At 42.6% G+C, this 18,534-nt stretch overlaps 1 protein-coding gene across 1 annotated transcript in view; it reads left to right on the plus strand.

Annotated features, from left to right (window-relative positions):
• LOC110490886 (phospholipid phosphatase-related protein type 5-like) overlaps positions 1-9,051 on the plus strand; it is an 85,191-nt gene extending 76,140 nt beyond the window's left edge. The window contains exons 5-6 of the mRNA XM_036945685.1: positions 1,272-1,385; positions 7,427-9,051. Of these exons, the coding sequence (XP_036801580.1) occupies positions 1,272-1,385; positions 7,427-7,456 (144 nt within the window). The 3' untranslated portion in view covers positions 7,457-9,051. The remainder of the gene's footprint in view (positions 1-1,271; positions 1,386-7,426) is intronic.
• Positions 9,052-18,534: the final 9,483 nt, after the last annotated feature.

Below are 18,534 nucleotides of genomic sequence, written 5' to 3' on the forward strand. Positions count from 1 at the left end.
ATGACCAACTGGTCAGATAGAGGGCACAATTATGACCAGCTGGTCAGATAGAGGGTACAATTATTACCAGCTGGTCAGATAGAGGGTACAATTATTACCAACTGGTCAGATAGAGGGTACAATTATTACCAACTGGTCAGATAGAGGGCACAATTATTTCCAGCTGGTCAGATAGAGGGCACAATTACGACCAGCTGGTCAGATAGAGGGCACAATTATTTCCAGCTGGTCAGATAGAGGGCACAATTACGACCAGCTGGTCAGATAGAGGGCACAATTATTACCAGCTGGTCAGATAGAGGTCACAATTATTACCATCTGGTCAGATAGAGGGCACAATTACGACCAGCTGGTCAGATAGAGGGCACAATTATTACCAGCTGGTCAGATAGAGGTCACAATTATTACCAGCTGGTCGTACGGTGGTCAGAAAAAGCCTTCATATTTGTTGTTGTAAATTGGTGTATTACTCCTGTCTCTCTGCTGTGTGTTCTAGATGGTGTATATCTCCTGTCTCTCTCTGCTGTGTGTTCTAGATGGTGTATATCTCATGTCTCTCTCTGCTGTGTGTTCTAGATGGTGTGGTGTTTAACTCCTCTCTCTCTCTGCTGTGTGTTCTAGATGGTGTGGTGTTTAACTCCTCTTTCTCTCCGCTGTGTGTTCTAGGTGGTGTATATCTCCTGTCTCTCTCTGCTGTGTGTTCTAGGTGGTGTTTATCTCCTGTCTCTCCCTACTGTGTGTTCTAGATGGTGTGGTGTTTTTCTCCTGTCTCTCCCTACTGTGTGTTCTAGATGGTGTTTAACTCCTGTCTCTCCCTACTGTGTGTTCTAGATGGTGTTTAACTCCTGTCTCTCCCTACTGTGTGTTCTAGGTGGTGTGGTGTTTAACTCCTGTCTCTCCCTACTGTGTGTTCTAGGTGGTGTATATCTCCTGTCTCTCCCTACTGTGTGTTCTAGGTGGTGTGGTGTTTAACTCCTGTCTCTCCCTACTGTGTGTTCTAGGTGGTGTGGTGTTTAACTCCTGTCTCTCCCTACTGTGTGTTCTAGGTGGTGTGGTGTTTAACTCCTGTCTCTCCCTACTGTGTGTTCTAGGTGGTGTGGTGTTTAACTCCTGTCTCTCCCTACTGTGTGTTCTAGGTGGTGTGGTGTTTAACTCCTGTCTCTCCCTACTGTGTGTTCTAGGTGGTGTGGTGTTTAACTCCTGTCTCTCCCTACTGTGTGTTCTAGGTGGTGTGGTGTTTAACTCCCGTCTCTCCCTACTGTGTGTTCTAGGTGGTGTGTGTGGTGCATAACTTCAAAGGCAAGCTGTTGCTGAGTGGTGAAGACCCCCCACAGGAGAACATGTCTAGAGTGGAGAGCCCACTGGAGAAGTACATCACTTTGCAGGTATTCAACCCTATACACTTTTCCCTACTCGACCCTACACCCTGTAGAAACACCCTACACCCTGTAGAAACACCCTACATACACCCTGTAGAAACACACTACACCCTGTAGAAACACCCTACACCCTGTAGAAACACACTACACACTACACCCTGTAGAAACACCCTACATACACCCTGTAGAAACACCCTACACACTACACCCTGTAGAAACACCCTACATACACCCTGTAGAAACACCCTACACCCTACACCCTGTAGAAACACCCTACATACACCCTGTAGAAACACACTACACCCTGTAGAAACACCCTACACCCTGTAGAAACACCCTACATACACCCTGTAGAAACACCCTACACACTACACCCTGTAGAAACACCCTACACCCTGTAGAAACACCCTACACCCTGTAGAAACACCCTACATACACCCTGTAGAAACACCCTACACACTACACCCTGTAGAAACACCCTACACCCTGTAGAAACACCCTACATACACCCTGTAGAAACACCCTACACACTACACCCTGTAGAAACACCCTACACCCTGTAGAAACACCCTACATACACCCTGTAGAAACACCCTACACACTACACCCTGTAGAAACACCCTACACCCTGTAGAAACACACTACACCCTGTAGAAACACCCTACACCCTGTAGAAACACCCTACACCCTGTAGAAACACCCTACATACACCCTGTAGAAACACCCTACACACTACACCCTGTAGAAACACCCTACACCCTGTAGAACCTACACCCTGTAGAAACACCCTACACCCTGTAGAAACACCCTACACCCTGTAGAAACACCCTACACCCTGTAGAAACACACTACACCCTGTAGAAACACCCTACACCCTGTAGAAACACACTACATCCTGTAGAAACACCCTACACCCTGTAGAAACACCCTATACCCTGTGGAAACACACTACACTGAATTAATGTAAATATTACACCATAATTTGCAAATAAAGTCATAAAAAATCCTACAATGTGATTTTCTGCATTTTTCTTCTCTCATTTTGTCTGTCATAGTTGAAGTGTACCTATGATGAAAATTACAGGCCTCTCTCATATTTTTAAGTGGGAGAACTTGCACAATTGGTGGCTGACTAAATACTGTTTTGCCCCACTGTATGTATATAATGTATTATATGTATATAATATATCAGAGAGATATATTATATATTTCCCTTGACGGAGTGATGCTGAATGTAAAAAATGTCTCAATTAAATGTTCCTACTAATGTAATGAATAAACCTAGCACTATATGATGCACCATTACGCCACATCAATATATTCTCTGAATTCAATACTTTTTTGGTGAAAACCAGCGAAGTGGAAGAGTGTACTGGCATGAAATAATGCATTAAACAGAACATGGTATCCCCCAGTTTCCATGAGGCTGTGTTGTGTGGAAGCAGAGCACTGACCCTGACAATACTGTGTCTTTCTCTACCAGTGACTCACTCACATAGTTATCTTACTGTGGTTGGTGAAAATGTATTATAAACCCTTCCTGACAACCACAATATTGACCTGTGGGTCATGTTCTTCCACTGCATCAAGCTCTTCAGAGCTGTTTTACTGTGGGAGGTAGTAGTTAGTTACTCAACGTTCTCAATTTTTACTGTAGTGAGGTAGTAGTTAGTTACTCAACATTCTCAATGTTTACTGTAGTGAGGAAGTAGTTAGGTACTCAGCGTTCTCAATGTCTCAGGTGCTCAAGAACATTTATCATACTGTTATATAGCGACTAGTTAGTGAGCGGTGCTATGAATTATGTGATGTGACTAAGCTTGTTACCGTGACCACATTACCACCACACCGGCGGTCATGAGCCATGACCACAATCAATTCCAACGTGACCATTTAGTCACGGTAACAAGGCTTCTCCAAGCTCTTATGCTGCTGATGGTCATTAGCAGTGGTACGCAGCACTCTATTGTCCCTCTAATCACTCTGACATCAATGCAAATGTTTTTGAAAATGTAATCAAACACTTCACGAGAGCCCATGAGCTCATGTTGCGCAACATTTCTATAGGCGATGAAATGATTGCGAGAAAGATCAGAGTGATGGCCTCTATTAAAAAGAGGAGGATCCCATCAGCTTTCTGTAGGCTAGGCCTACTATATTTATGTATCTACTTTCCTTTTATTAAGCACATTGCTTCTCTTTACAACAAGAGTAATAGGCTACCTGGCTGGCATTAAAATGAACATTAGGAAAAGCGACCTCCATTCACTATGTAAGTGCATAGACGACATGTACGTGTGTGCATTGCAGCGCTTATAATGTGAATAAATAGCCTAATAGTTGATCAAAATGTTAAGCTAAGAGTTGTGATCTGTTGCATCAGCCTCATTGATTTTGAAAGGTTTCTTGATAATAGTGGTTGTATTAATTCGGGATCTATCACTGTCCCACAACTGTCCCAGACTATGTTTTGAATAGAATAGGTCAACTTTTCTACTATGGGGGAAGAGTAGATTAACATTAACATAGGCTAGTGCAAATACGGACAGTTCTTCCAACATCTTCCATATGTGCCTCGGGAATTCGATAAGGACGCACGCCCTGATGCGTCTGTCTTCACTTGTAGCCTGTGAGAAGGACCCGAACACATGACAGGCATTGGCTAATAAGAACTGAGATATCTGAGAGAGCCATGTGAGTGAGAGGTACTTCTGAGCATGCAGACGGGAGCAAGGAATTATAATTATTATATTCAGCTCAAAGGCACAACGGACACTGGCCACAAAATACATGTATTTTTTTCTAGGGGGCGTTAAGGCCACACAAATGGGATGCCCCCGGGATATTCTGGGGCGTTATCAAGTGCTTGTCAAATTGTGAATGAGAGACTGATGAAGAGTGTGCAGCCTTCGCAAAAAAAAACTAAGTAGAGCTCATGCCTATCATGCGATTTTCATCAAACTAGCCACATCATGCAGCCTTAGAATGTATTAAAAAATCAAAACATATAGCCCAATGTTTGAATAAACAACTAAAGTTGCATACATAGTTCTAAATGAAGCATACAGGAGGACCTGTTTCACGTACGCACTTCTTCAAATAGTTTGTAGAAAGTGTCCTATTTTATTCAGCGATGTTCAATTGTAGTATTCATACTATAAAATAATGCCACGGAATTCTAAGCAAATCTTGTCTGCTAAATGAACTAGTGTAGCCCACAGCCATATGGCATAGCCAGATCGGGACCTGACATAAGGACAACTCAGACGAAGCTGTTCTATTCTAATGAAATAGACTACATTTTCTTCATATAATGTTTCTTTAGACCTGTCTAAAATAAATAATGGATTTAATGTTATGGTGTAGGCTATAATACATTGGTTTATTACTACTTTTTAAAATGTAGAGGTTCCAAAGGTCTGCATCAGTGGCTGGTTGGCTATGTTTAGAAGCCAAGAGATGTTCAATGTGTTTATGTTAATTAACCTTAGATGTGAGGCATGGTGGGGTGACTCCCTCCTCTCAGTCCACCATCTTTCTTTACCCAGCAACACTGAAACAAATAACTGCATCGGTCTTCAGTCATATTTGAAACAAATACAACACGTAAGGGTTTAATGAAGCATTCCTAAAACCTTATTCGTTATAGTTGTTGTTGTGTAAAGTGATTAAGAATGCTTTTTGAATGCCGTATGATTCCTGCATCTGACACAGAGAGGGGTTAAATTACAGTTGATCTAGATTATCAAGGTAGCATATAGCTAGAGTACACTCCGCACACACCGCACACCCCCATTCACCCACCCTATGAACCCCATTCACCCCCCCATTCCCACCCATTCACCCATATTAACCCCCCCATTCACCCCCCGCATTCCCACCCATTCAACCACCCTATTCACCCATATTAACCCCCCCATTCACAAATTATTCACCCCCCCATGTATCCTCTATTCCCCCCACCCTATTCACCCCCCCATTCTCCCATATTAAACCCCCCATTCACCCCTTATTCATCCCCCCATGTATCCTCTATTCACCCCTCGATTTATCCCCTATTCACCTACCATTCACACCTATTCATCCCCCTATTCACCCCCTATTGTCCCACCAATTCACCCCCCATTCACCCTCCCATATTCACCCCCATTCCTCCTCTATTAACCCACCTGTTCACCCCCCCATTTATCCCCCATTTATCCCCTATTCACCCCCATTCCTCCTCTATTAACCCACCTGTTCACCCCCCCATTCACCCCCCCATTTATTCCCCTTTCACCCCCCCATTTACCCCCCATTCACCCCCTTATTCACTCATCTATTCACACCCCTCCTCGCTCTAAGGCTCCCACGTTCATCTTGAAGTGCTTCTTTTTAAAAGTGAACTGTATTACTACTAAAACACACAGATTCCTCCTCCCATTTTTAAAAGTGAACTGTATTACTACTAAAACACACAGATTCCTCCTCCCCTTTTTAAAAGTGAACTGTATTACTACTAAAACACACAGATTCCTCCTCCCCTTTTTAAAAGTGTACTGTATTACTACTAAAACACACAGATTCCTCCTCCCCTTTTTAAAAGTGAACTGTATTACTACTAAAACACACAGATTCCTCCTCCCCTTTTTAAAAGTGTACTGTATTACTACTAAAACACACAGATTCCTCCTCCCCTTTGCTTTACTCCCAAATCTGTGTTGAGCAAAGCCCTCTGACGATAACTTCCTCCCTGCTCATAGGCATGCTGAACGGCAGCCGTGGTCTTCATTGACGATAACTTCCTCCCTGCTCATAGGCATGCTGAACGGCAGCCCTTGGTCTTCATTGACGATAACTTCCTCCCTGCTCATAGGCATGCTGAACGGCAGCATTGGTCTTCATTGATGATAACTTCCTCCCTGCTCATAGGCATGCTGAACGGCTGCCCTTGGTCTTCATTGACGATAACTTCCTCCCTGCTCATAGGCATGCTGAATGGCAGCCTTGGTCTTCATTGACGATAACTTCCTCCCTGCTCATAGGCATGCTGAACGGCAGCCTTGGTCTTCATTGTTGATAACTTCCTCCCTGCTCATAGGCATGCTGAACGGCAGCCCGTGGTCTTCATTGATGATAACTTCCTCCCTGCTCGTAGGCATGCTGAACGGCAGCCCTTGGTCTTCATTGACGATAACTTCCTCCCTGCTCATAGGCATGCTGAACGGCAGCCCTTGGTCTTCATTGACGATAACTTCCTCCCTGCTCATAGGCATGCTGAACGGCAGCCTTGGTCTTCATTGACGATAACTTCCTCCCTGCTCGTAGGCATGCTGAACGGCAGCATTGGTCTTCATTGACGATAACTTCCTCCCTGCTCATAGGCATGCTGAACGGCAGCATTGGTCTTCATTGACGATAACTTCCTCCCTGCTCATAGGCATGCTGAACGGCAGCATTGGTCTTCATTGACGATAACTTCCTCCCTGCTCATAGGCATGCTGAACGGCAGCCCTTGGTCTTCATTGACGATAACTTCCTCCCTGCTCGTAGGCATGCTGAACGGCAGCCCTTGGTCTTCATTGACGATAACTTCCTCCCTGCTCATAGGCATGCTGAACGGCAGCCCTCGGTCTTCATTGACGATAACTTCCTCCCTGCTCATAGGCATGCTGAACGGCAGCCCTTGGTCTTCATTGACGATAACTTCCTCCCTGCTCATAGGCAGGGAGGAAGTTATCGTCAAGCAACAGAAGAATCATCTATCATAACGTGTTAAGTTTTTTTTTTTAAATGAAAGAACCAGGAAATAAACTGCCATATTGTTGCCAGTGTCGGCATTGGGAGGAAACGTGGGCTAAGAATATACTATTTGATTTGATTTGATTTGACTAGAATAAACCAACAATAATCTGGATCGGGTGCCTTTCAGCTTCGTTAATCATTTACATTTCTTCATTTCTAAAAGCTTTTTTTATTTCTTCAGAGAAAAAAAACGAAAGTAACTTTTTTTTTCTGTAACTTGTCTTTATATTGATCTTTTCTCCTTTTTTTTTCTCCTTTTTTAGAATCACATCGCCTTCGCTGAGGTCACATGACGCTGAATCGGCTGTTTGGCAAACCCATTGGACATCCACGCACTTCACCGTCCAATCAAAAATCGAATAGCTCTTCACCGTCCAATCCCCCCCCCCCCAAAAAAAATGGAATAGTCAAGTTACAACGCTAACTCATTATGCATGGCTACTGTATGAGGTCTGTTAGTGTTGTTGTCTGTTAAGTCCCTGTATCATGGCCTATACAGCAGTCAGGGAAAACTCCTCAAAAGCATGATGGGAAAGGCCTTACTGGGTTTCTCCATTTATTTAATCTATTTTGGGACTAAATCCCCCAATGAAGAAAATCAACTGGAATCAACTTGAATTGAACTGGACTCTTCTTTACACGACATGACCTGCTGTGACCCAGATGCCTCTATCTACTGAAGCAGAGAGGTGATTCATCCATTTTCCCACAATGTTGGTCAAATGGGTTCTTATTCATCACTTCTAAATAATAATTTTGTGTCTTTTCCATCAGTAGAGAAGAACAGAGCAAATTATCGATGTCTCTGTTATGTTTCCCCTTGAAAACGATATTTTTTGTAATGCTCACTAATGCACTTAACTGTCACAAAGAGGACATAGCGACACACACCAGCACTTTAAAATCAAACCCGAGTCAAAAACCGCAGGCAAGATGGCCGCCCATACTGCTGCTGCTTGAAAAATATATAAAATATAAAATATGTCAATTCAGGATTAGTCAAATCTGCTAATGTGTGCGTTGCAAGACTTAACTGTTTAGTGTTATTATATTCAAATTATGAAAAAAAATATAGCTGTATATAGTGTATACATACTTCAATTTCCTTTTGCCAAATATTGCTGTCTATTTTCTTATGGTTGTGTACTGTATGTACTGTGTGTATTGTGTGTACTGTGTGTGTTTGTTCACAAAAATTACTGTCCACGTGTTGTTTATTTTATCAATTGACTATTAGTACTTGATTGTTTTGCTATCATGAGATAGCTATACCATGTTAAACATCTAGGCAACACATGGCTATGTTCTATCATGAGATAGCTATACCATGATACACTCTACAGGATCGGTGTCCCCCCCGCGGACGGTTGAGCTTACGTGCTAATGTGATTAGCATGACATTGTAAGTAAAAACAACATTTCCCAGGACATAGACATATCTGACATGGGCAGAAAGCTTAAACTGCACTGTCCAATTTACAGTAGCTATTACAGTGAAATAATACCATGCTGTTGTTTGAGGAGAGTTGTACAGTTATGTATCAATAAACATGTATCAATAAACCAATTAGGCACATTTGGGCAGACTTGATACAATATTTTGAACAGAAATGCAATGGTTCATTAGATCAGTGTAAAACTGTGCGCATACACTGCTGCCATCTAGTGGCCAAAATCTAAATTGCGCCTGGACTGGAATAATCATTGCAGCCTTTTTTGGGGCTTTTCAAAGATGATGAAAAAAACATGATCTTTAATCAGATCGAATGTGTTCTATTCTCCTACATTAATTTCACATTTCCACAAAACTTCAAAGTGTTTCCTTTCAAATGGTATCAATAATATGCATATCCTTGCTTCAGGTCCTGAGCTACAGGCAGTTAGATTTGGTCATTTTAGGCAAAATGTAAAAAAAAAAAAAAAAAAAAAAAAAAAAGGGGTTGGATCCTTAAATATACATCTAGGCTACACATAGCTATGTTCTGATTTTTGTATACTTTTGAATAGTGTTAATATTTCCTGTTTTTATGTTATATTATAAAAGTCTACTACAGTTTTGGTCAATAGTCAAGACTTTTCAATCTTTCATGATCCTTTTTTAAATGGTGGATTTGTAGTTTATTCTTCTTTTTCGTCTTCTTCCTGGTTTGAAGTCAGATTGTCACATTGTCGTTATAGCATAGCGATTCATTTTGTGTGGATGCTATCGATAGTATTCCCACCCAGTGATTTTACCATACTTGTATTTCATTCCTTTCTCTTTTTTTTTAACTTTAACATCAATTAAATCATGACCCTTTACACTGTAAGCAAAGTGACATGTACAGTCTTTCAATAAAAAAAAAGATCTAAATTGGTTGCTGCCATGCTTTCACTAACCTACGCTGGACACTGAATTTCTTGCTATTAGTTTGTTGTGAATGATTGTGTTGAAAAAGACCATTGAAACGTCCCTAACATCAGACAGATTGATTGAGCTCCACTGTATAAGCTAGACAATATGCAGTAGGGTGACATCACAGTCTGTTGTTGTAGAGGACTCGTTGGAGCCATTGGTTCCTTGACTGACTCCTACGGTCCTATGAAAGACAAACAAACAAAGAGGGAGCAAAGTAGGAGAGAGCCATATATAACTGTTAGTTAAGTAGCAGAGAGCCATATATAACAGTTAGTTAAGTAGAAGAGAGCCATTTAGGATAGTTAGTTAAGTAGTGGAGAGACATTAATGGTTAGTTAAGTAGCGGAGAGCTATTAACCTCTAGTGACTCCCCATCCCGCATGAGGGAGCGTAATCATCGACTGACACTAATTAGCATAACGCAACAGACATAAATATTCCTAGAAAATATTTATATTCATGAAAATCACAAGTGAAATATATTGAGACACAGCTTAGCCTTTTGTTAATCATCCTGTCATCTCAGATTTTCAAAATAGGCTTTACAGCCAAAGCTAGACAAGCATTTGTGTAAGTTTATCGAAAGCCTAGCATAGCATTTTGTCCAGCTAGCAGCAGGTAACTTGGTCACGGAAATCAGAAAAGCAATCAAATTAAATCGTTTACCTTTGATGAGCTTCGGATGTTTTCACTCACGAGACTCCCAGTTAGATAGCCAATGTTCCTTTTTTCCAAAAATATAATTTTTGTAGGCGAAATAGCTCCGTTTGTTCCTCACGTTTGGCTGAGGAATCACCCGGAGAAAAATATTCCAAATTAGCTCCATAATATCGACAGAAACATGGCAAACGTTGTTAATAATCCATCCTCAAGGTGGTTTTCAAATATCTATTCGATAATATATCCACCGGGACAATTGTTTTTTCAGTAGGACCGATTGGAATAATGGCTACCTCTGTATTTTACTGGAGAATCACTCACTCAGGTGACCAGTTGCGCAATGTAGCCGCTTACGGGTATTCTTCAACATGAATGCGTAAAACTACGTCACAATGCTGTAGACACCTTGGGGAATACGGAGAAAGAGTAATCTGGTTGATAGCCCATTTACTGCTCAATAGGGATGCATTGGAACGCAGCGCTTTCAAAACATGAGGCACTTCCGGATTGGATTTTTCTCAGGCTTTCGCCTGCAATATCAGTTCTGTTATACACTATATAGGGAATAGGGTGCCATAGGGCTTTGGTCAAAAGTAGTGCACTATGTAGGGAATAGGGTGCCATAGGGCTCTGGTCAAAAGTAGTGCACTATATACGGAATAGTGTGCCATTTGGGACACAGAGTTTTCCCTTATTGGATTATTATTAATATTTTGGTACACTGCTCTGTCTGTCCCCTGTGTGGAAGGACAGGCAAGTCAGTTAAAGAACAAATGATTATTTACAATGACGGCCTAAAAGGACAGGGGGACCGGATCCTAGATCATCACTCCTACTCTGAATCGCTTGAGGTTTTTCTCTCTCCCTAAAGATTCAAACCTTGTTTTGTTAGTTTTCGTCTGTCTGTCTGAAAATACTTAACAGTACTATAGTAGCGCTTTAGTGGAAGGAACATACCAGAAGAAAATATGTGATAATGTTTCATCATTTTGTTCCCGCCACAGAAGGTATGTGATGAATTAGATGTCACAGGAACAGAAAACATTCTGTCTCAGGCTTACTATTAATGTCACCATACAATGCTGTCAATTAAGTAAAATCTCTCTGTTCAGCCATATGTGCACATTCGTCTCCAAAGACTTTCAAAGACGTATGTGTGGTTTGATACAAAATATATGTTGCCATGGAAATGAATTACGTATTGTGCAAAATGGATCCGGGTGTTTCTAAAGAGTCCACTAAAACACACCAAGAGACTGGGCCTCAATGGGACCTGGTCAGTAAAACACACCAAGAGGCTGGGCCTCAATGGGACCTGGTCAGTACAACACACCAAGAGACTGTGCCTCAAGGAGACCTGGCCAGTACAACACACCAAGAGACTGGACCTCAATGGGACCTGGTCAGTCAAACACACCAAGAGACTTGGCCTCAAGGGGACCTGGCCAGTACAACACACCAAGAGACTGGGCCTCAATGGGACCTGGTCAGGAAAACATAAACATCTTTAATATTTGTTCAGATTGTGTTGAGGAGCATCTTTGGCTTTGAGCAACGTTTGTGTTCTTGTGGGAAGGAGGATTGTCGGAGGCCGTTTGGAAATGTGTCTGAGCACAATTGGAGTTGGTTTCGGCCTGTTTAATCTCTCCTAGTAGAGGTTGGTTTGGACCTCTTTAATCCCTCCTAGTAGGGGTTCGTTTGGACCTCTTTAATCTCTCCTAGTAGGGGTTGGTTTGGACCTCTTTAATCTGTCCTAGTAGGGGTTGGTTTGGACCTCTTTAATCTCTCCCAGGGGTTGGTTCGAACCTCTTTAATCTCTCCTAGTAGGGGTTGGTTTGCACCTCTTTAATCTGTCCTAGTAGGGGTTGGTTTGGACCTCTTTAATCTCTCCTAGTAGGGGTTGGTTTGAACCTCTTTAATCTCTCCCAGTAGGGGTTGGTTTGGACCTCTTTAATTTGTCCTAGTAGGGGTTGGTTTGAACCTCTTTAATCTCTCCTAGTAGGTGTTGGTTTGGACCTCTTTAATCTCTCCCAGGGGTTGGTTCAAACCTCTTTAATCTGTCCTAGTAGGGGTTGGTCCGGACCTCTTTAATCTCGCCTAGAGGGGTTGGTTTGGACCTCTTTAAACTCTCCTAGTAGGGGTTGGTTTGGACCTGTTTAATCTCTCCTAGCAGGGGTTGGTTTGGACCTCTTTAATCTCTACTAGTAGGGGTTGGTTTGGACCTGTTTAATCTCTCCTAGGAGGGGTTGGTTTGGACCTCTTTAATCTCTCCTAGTAGGGGTTGGTTTGGACCTCTTTAATCTCTCCCAGGGGTTGGTTTGAACCTCTTTAATCTTTCCTAGTAGGGGTTGGTTTGGACCTCTTTAATCTCTCCTAGTAGGGGTTGGTTTGGACCTGTTTAATCTCTCCTAGTAGGGGTTGGTTTGAACCTGTTTAATATCTCCTAGTAGGGGTTGGTTTGGACCTCTTTAATCTCTCCCAGGGGTTGGTTCGAACCTCTTTAATCTCTCCTAGTAGGGGTTGGTTTGTACCTCTTTAATCTGTCCTAGTAGGGGTTGGTTTGGACCTCTTTAATCTCTCCTAGTAGGGGTTGGTTTGAACCTCTTTAATCTCTCCCAGTAGGGGTTGGTTTGGACCTCTTTAATTTGTCCTAGTAGGGGTTGGTTTGAACCTCTTTAATCTCTCCCAGTAGGGGTTGGTTTGGACCTCTTTAATTTGTCCTAGTAGGGGTTGGTTTGAACCTCTTTAATCTCTCCTAGTAGGTGTTGGTTTGCACCTCTTTAATCTCTCCCAGGGGTTGGTTCAAACCTCTTTAATCTGTCCTAGTAGGGGTTGGTTCGGACCTCTTTAATCTCTCCTAGTAGGGGTTGGTTTGGACCTGTTTAATCTCTCCTAGTAGGGGTTGGTTTGGACCTCTTTAATTAGTCCTAGTAGGGGTTGGTTTGAACCCCTTTAATCTCTCCTAGTAGGGGTTGGTTTGAACATGTTTAATCTGTCCTATCTCACATTCCAGTGTTCAAACTTGTAGACAAGGTTTTATGGGATTTCTGTTAATGCGACACCTTGCAGCCAATGGCAATTTCCGCTTTAGGTATAATGCCAGAAGCCACATGTGGATTTGACAGCTCTAATGCAGTTCCACCTTCGACGCCACCAAAACAACAGCTATGCGGATGTCGGATAAATCGGATCTGATTGAACACAGACCCTAATCTTGTCATACTCCTGAGCTGTGGAAGTGTGTTAGACGTAGGGCTATTGCAGTGTCACATATTACCGACACACCGGCCGTCATGAGACATGATCTCAGTAAAATTGGCAGAGCGTTTTCTGCATACTGTACCTTTAAGGATTTAATGATATTGATAAAACAGGAGCTGTAGTAGAATGTTTGGACACCTGCGTCAGTGACGTTTACCTTCAGCTTTTTACTGAAGCTTTGTTTAGATCACAAATACAGTACATACATATTTGTTTCGATCACAAATACATACAGTCTTTGACAGGTGTAATAAAATCGAGCACACAGCCTTGCAATATCCCTAGACAAACATTGGCAGTAGAATGGCCCTTACTGAAGAGCTCAGAGACTTTCAACGTGGCACTGTCATAGGATGCCACCTTTCCAACAAGTCAGTTCCTCAAATTTCTGCCCTGCTAGAGCTGCCCCGGTGCTGTTTTTGTTAAGTGGAACACTTCTAGGAGCAACAACAGCTCAGCCGAGGAGTGGTAGGCCACACAAGTTCACAGAACAGGACCTCCGCGCAATGTGTAAAAATCTTCTGTCCTCGGTTGCGACACTCACTACTGAGTTCCAAACTACCTCTTGAAGCAACGTCAGCACAATAACTCTTCGTCGGGAGCTTAATGAAATGGGTTTCCATGGCCGAGAAGTCACACACAAGCCTAAGATCACCATGTGCAATGCTAAGAGTCGGCTGGAAGGGTGTATTATTATTTAACCTTTATTTAACCTTTATTGAACCTTTATTTAACCAGGCAAGTCAGTTAAGATCAAATTCTTATTTACAATGACCAAAAGGCAAAAGGCCTCCTGCGGGGACGGGGGGCTGGGATTAAAAATAAATACAAAAATACAATATAAATATACGTCAAACACACGTCACAACAAGAGAGACAACACAACATAAAGACCCAAGACAACACAACATAAAGACCTAAGACAACACTACATAAAGACCTAAGACCTAAGACAACACTACATAAAGACCTAAGACAACAACACAGCATGGCAGCAACACAACATGACAACATAGCATGGTAGCAACACAACACATAAAGACCTAAGACAACAACACAGCACGGCAGCAACACAACATGACAACAACATGGTAGCAACACAACACTACATAAAGACCTAAGACAACACTACATAAAGACCTAAGACAACACTACATAAAGACCTAAGACAACACTACATAAAGACCTAAGACAACACAACACTACATAAAGACCTAAGACAACACTACATAAAGACCTAAGACCTAAGACAACAACACAGCATGGCAGCAACACAACATAACAACAACATGGTAGCAACACAACATGACAACAACATGGTAGCAACACAACATGACAACAACATGGTAGCAACACAACATGACAACAACATGGTAGCAACACAACATGACAACAACATGGTAGCAACACAACATAACAACATGGTAGCAACACAACATGACAACAACATGGTAGCAACACAACATAACAACAACATGGTAGCAACACAACATGACAACAACATGGTAGCAACACAACATGACAACAACATGGTAGCAACACAACATAACAACAACATGGTAGCAACACAACATGACAACAACATGGTAGCAACACAACATGACAACAACATGGTAGCAACACAACATGACAACAACATGGTAGCAACACAACATAACAACAACATGGTAGCAACACAACATGACAACAACATGGTAGCAACACAACATAACAACAACATGGTAGCAACACAACATAACAACAACATGGTAGCAACACAACATGACAACAACATGGTAGCAACACAACATGACAACAACGTAACACAAAACGGTAGCAACACAAAACATGGTACAAACATTATTGAGCACAGACAACAGCACAAAACATGGTACAAACATTATTGAGCACAGACAACAGCACGAAACATGGTACAAACATTATTGAGCACAGACAACAGCACAAAACATGGTACAAACATTATTGAGCACAGACAACAGCACAAAACATGGTACAAACACTATTGAGCACAGACAACAGCACAAAACATGGTACACACATTATTGAGCACAGACAACAGCACGAAACATGGTACAAACATTATTGAGCACAGACAACAGCACGAAACATGGTACAAACATTATTGAGCACAGACAACAGCACAAAACATGGTACAAACATTATTGAGCACAGACAACAGCACAAAACATGGTACAAACATTATTGAGCACAGACAACAGCACAAAACATGGTACAAACATTATTGAGCACAGACAACAGCACAAAACATGGTACAAACATTATTGAGCACAGACAACAGCACAAAACATGGTACAAACATTATTGAGCACAGACAACAGCACAAAACATGGTACAAACATTATTGAGCACAGACAACAGCACAAAACAGGGTACAAACATTATTGGACAGAGACAACAGCACAAAGGGCAAGAAGGTAGAGACAACAATACACCACGCAACGCAGCCACAACTGTCAGTTAGAGTGTCCATGATTTAATCTTTGAATGAATAGATTGAGATAAAACTGTCCAGTTTAATGCAGGGAAACTTAAATCAGTTCTACCAAATTTCTATCAACATGTTAAATGTGAAACCAGAGGGAAATAAATTCTTGATCACCTGTACTCCACACACAGAGACGCGTACAAAGCTCTCCCTCGCCCTCCATTTGGTAAATCTGACCACAACTCTATCCTCCTGATTCCTGCTTAGAAGCAAAAATTAAAGCAGGAAGCACCAGTGACTAGATCAATAAAAAAGTGGTCAGATGAAGCAGATGCTAAACCACAGGACTGTTTTGCTACAGACTGGAACATGTTTCGGGATTCCTCCGATGGCATTGAGGAGTACACCACATCAGTCACTGGCTTTATCAATAAGTGCATCAAGGATGTCGTCCCCACATTGACTGTATGTTCATACCCCAACCAGAAGCCATGGATTACAGGCAACATTGGCACTGATCTAAAGGGTAGAGCTGCAGCTTTCAAGGTGTGGGACTCTAACCCGGAAGTTTACAAGAAATCCCGCTATGACCTGCGACGAACCATCAAACAGGCAAAGCATCAATACAGGGCTAAGCTTGAATCATATAACACCGGCTCCGACGCTCGTATTATGTGGCAGGGCTTGCAAACTATTACAGACTACAAAGGGAAGCACAGCCGCGAGCTGCCCAGTGACACGAGCGTACCAGACGAGCTAAATCACTTCTATGCTCGCTTCGAGGCAAGCAACACTGAGGCATGCATGAGAGCAGCTGTTCCGGACGACTGTGTGATCACGCTCTCCATAGCCGACGTGAGTAAGGTCAACATACACAAGGCTGCGGGGGCAAGACGGATTATCAGGACGTGTGCTCCGGGCATGTGCTGACCAACTGGCAGGTGTCTTCACTGACATGTTCAACATGTCCCTGATTGAGTCTGTAATACAAACATGTTTCAAGCAGACCACCATAGTCCCTGTGCCCAAGAACACAAAGACAACCTGCCTAAATAACTACAGACCTGTAGCACTCACGTCCGTAGCCATTAAGTGCTTTGAAAGGTTGGTAATGGCTCACATCAACACCATTATCCTAGATCTGCTACGCTGATCCTCAACACTGGAGCCCCCCAGGGGTGTGTGCTCAGCCCCCTCCTGTACTCCCTGTTCACCCACGACTGCATGGCCAGGCACGACTCCAACACCACCATTAAGTTTGCAGACGACACAACAGTGGTAGGCCTGATCACCGACAACGATGAGACAATCTATAGGGAAGAGGTCAGAGTCCATGCCGGGTGGTGCCAGAATAACAATCTATCCCTCAACGTAACCAAGACTAAGGAGATGATTGTGGACTACAGGAAAAGGAGGACTGAGCATGCCCCCATTCTCATCGACAGTGCTGTAGTGGAGCAGGTTGAAAGCTTCAAGTTCCTTGGTGTCCACATCAACAACAAACTAGAATGGTCCAAACACACCAAGACAGTCGTGAAGAGGGCACGACAAAGCCTATTCCCCCTCAGGAAACTAAAAAGATTTGGCATGGGTCCTGAGACAAACAAAAGGTTCTACAGCTGCAACATCGATTGTTGCATCACTGCTTGTACGGCAATTGCTCAGCCTCCGACTGCAAGGCACTACAGAGGGTAGTGCGTACGGCCCGGTACATCACTAGGGCTAAGCTGCCTGCCATCCAGGACCTCTACACCAGGCAGTGTCAGAGGAAGGCCCTAACAATGGTCAAAGACCCCAGCCACCCCAGTCATAGACTGTTCTCTCTACTACTGCATGGCAAGCGGTACCGGAGTGCCAAGTCTAGGACAAAAAGGCTTCTCAACAGTTTTTACCTCCAAGCAATCAGTCTCCTGAACAGGTAATCAAATGGCTACCCGGACTATTTGCATTGTGTGACCCCCTTTTTACGCTGCTGCTACTCTTTGTTTATCATGTATGCAGTGTCACTTTAACTATACATTCATGTACATACTACCTCAATTGGGAAGACCAGCCAGTGCTCCGGCACATCGGCTTACCGAGCAATTAGCATTGTGTCCCACCTCCCACCAACCCCCCTTTTAAACTACTGCTACTCTCTGTTCATCATATATGCATAGTCACTTTAACCATATCTACATGTACATACTACCTCAATCAGTCTGACTAACCAATGTCTGTATGTAGCCTCGCTACTTTTTTAGCCTCGCTACTGTATATAGCCTCTCTACTGTATATAGCCTCTCTACTGTATATAGCAACTCTACTGTATATAGCCTCTCTACTGTATATAGCCTCGCTACTGTATATAGCCTCTCTACTGTATATAGCCTCTCTACTGTATATAGCAACTCTACTGTATATAGCCTCTCTACTGTATATAGCCTCGCTACTGTATATAGCCTGTCTTTTTACTATTGTTTTATTTCTTTATTTACCTATTGTTCACCCTAATACCTTTTTTTGCACTGTTGGTTAGAGCCTGTAAGTAAGCATTTGGGAATTTTGGGAAGGTTTGGGAATTGCTTCCTTTTAGGTGGATTTATAATTTAATAAAGGCTCTTTTC

Source organism: Oncorhynchus mykiss, chromosome 15, assembly GCF_013265735.2.
Source record: "Oncorhynchus mykiss isolate Arlee chromosome 15, USDA_OmykA_1.1, whole genome shotgun sequence".
In the NCBI taxonomy this organism is placed as follows: Eukaryota; Metazoa; Chordata; class Actinopteri; order Salmoniformes; family Salmonidae; genus Oncorhynchus; species Oncorhynchus mykiss.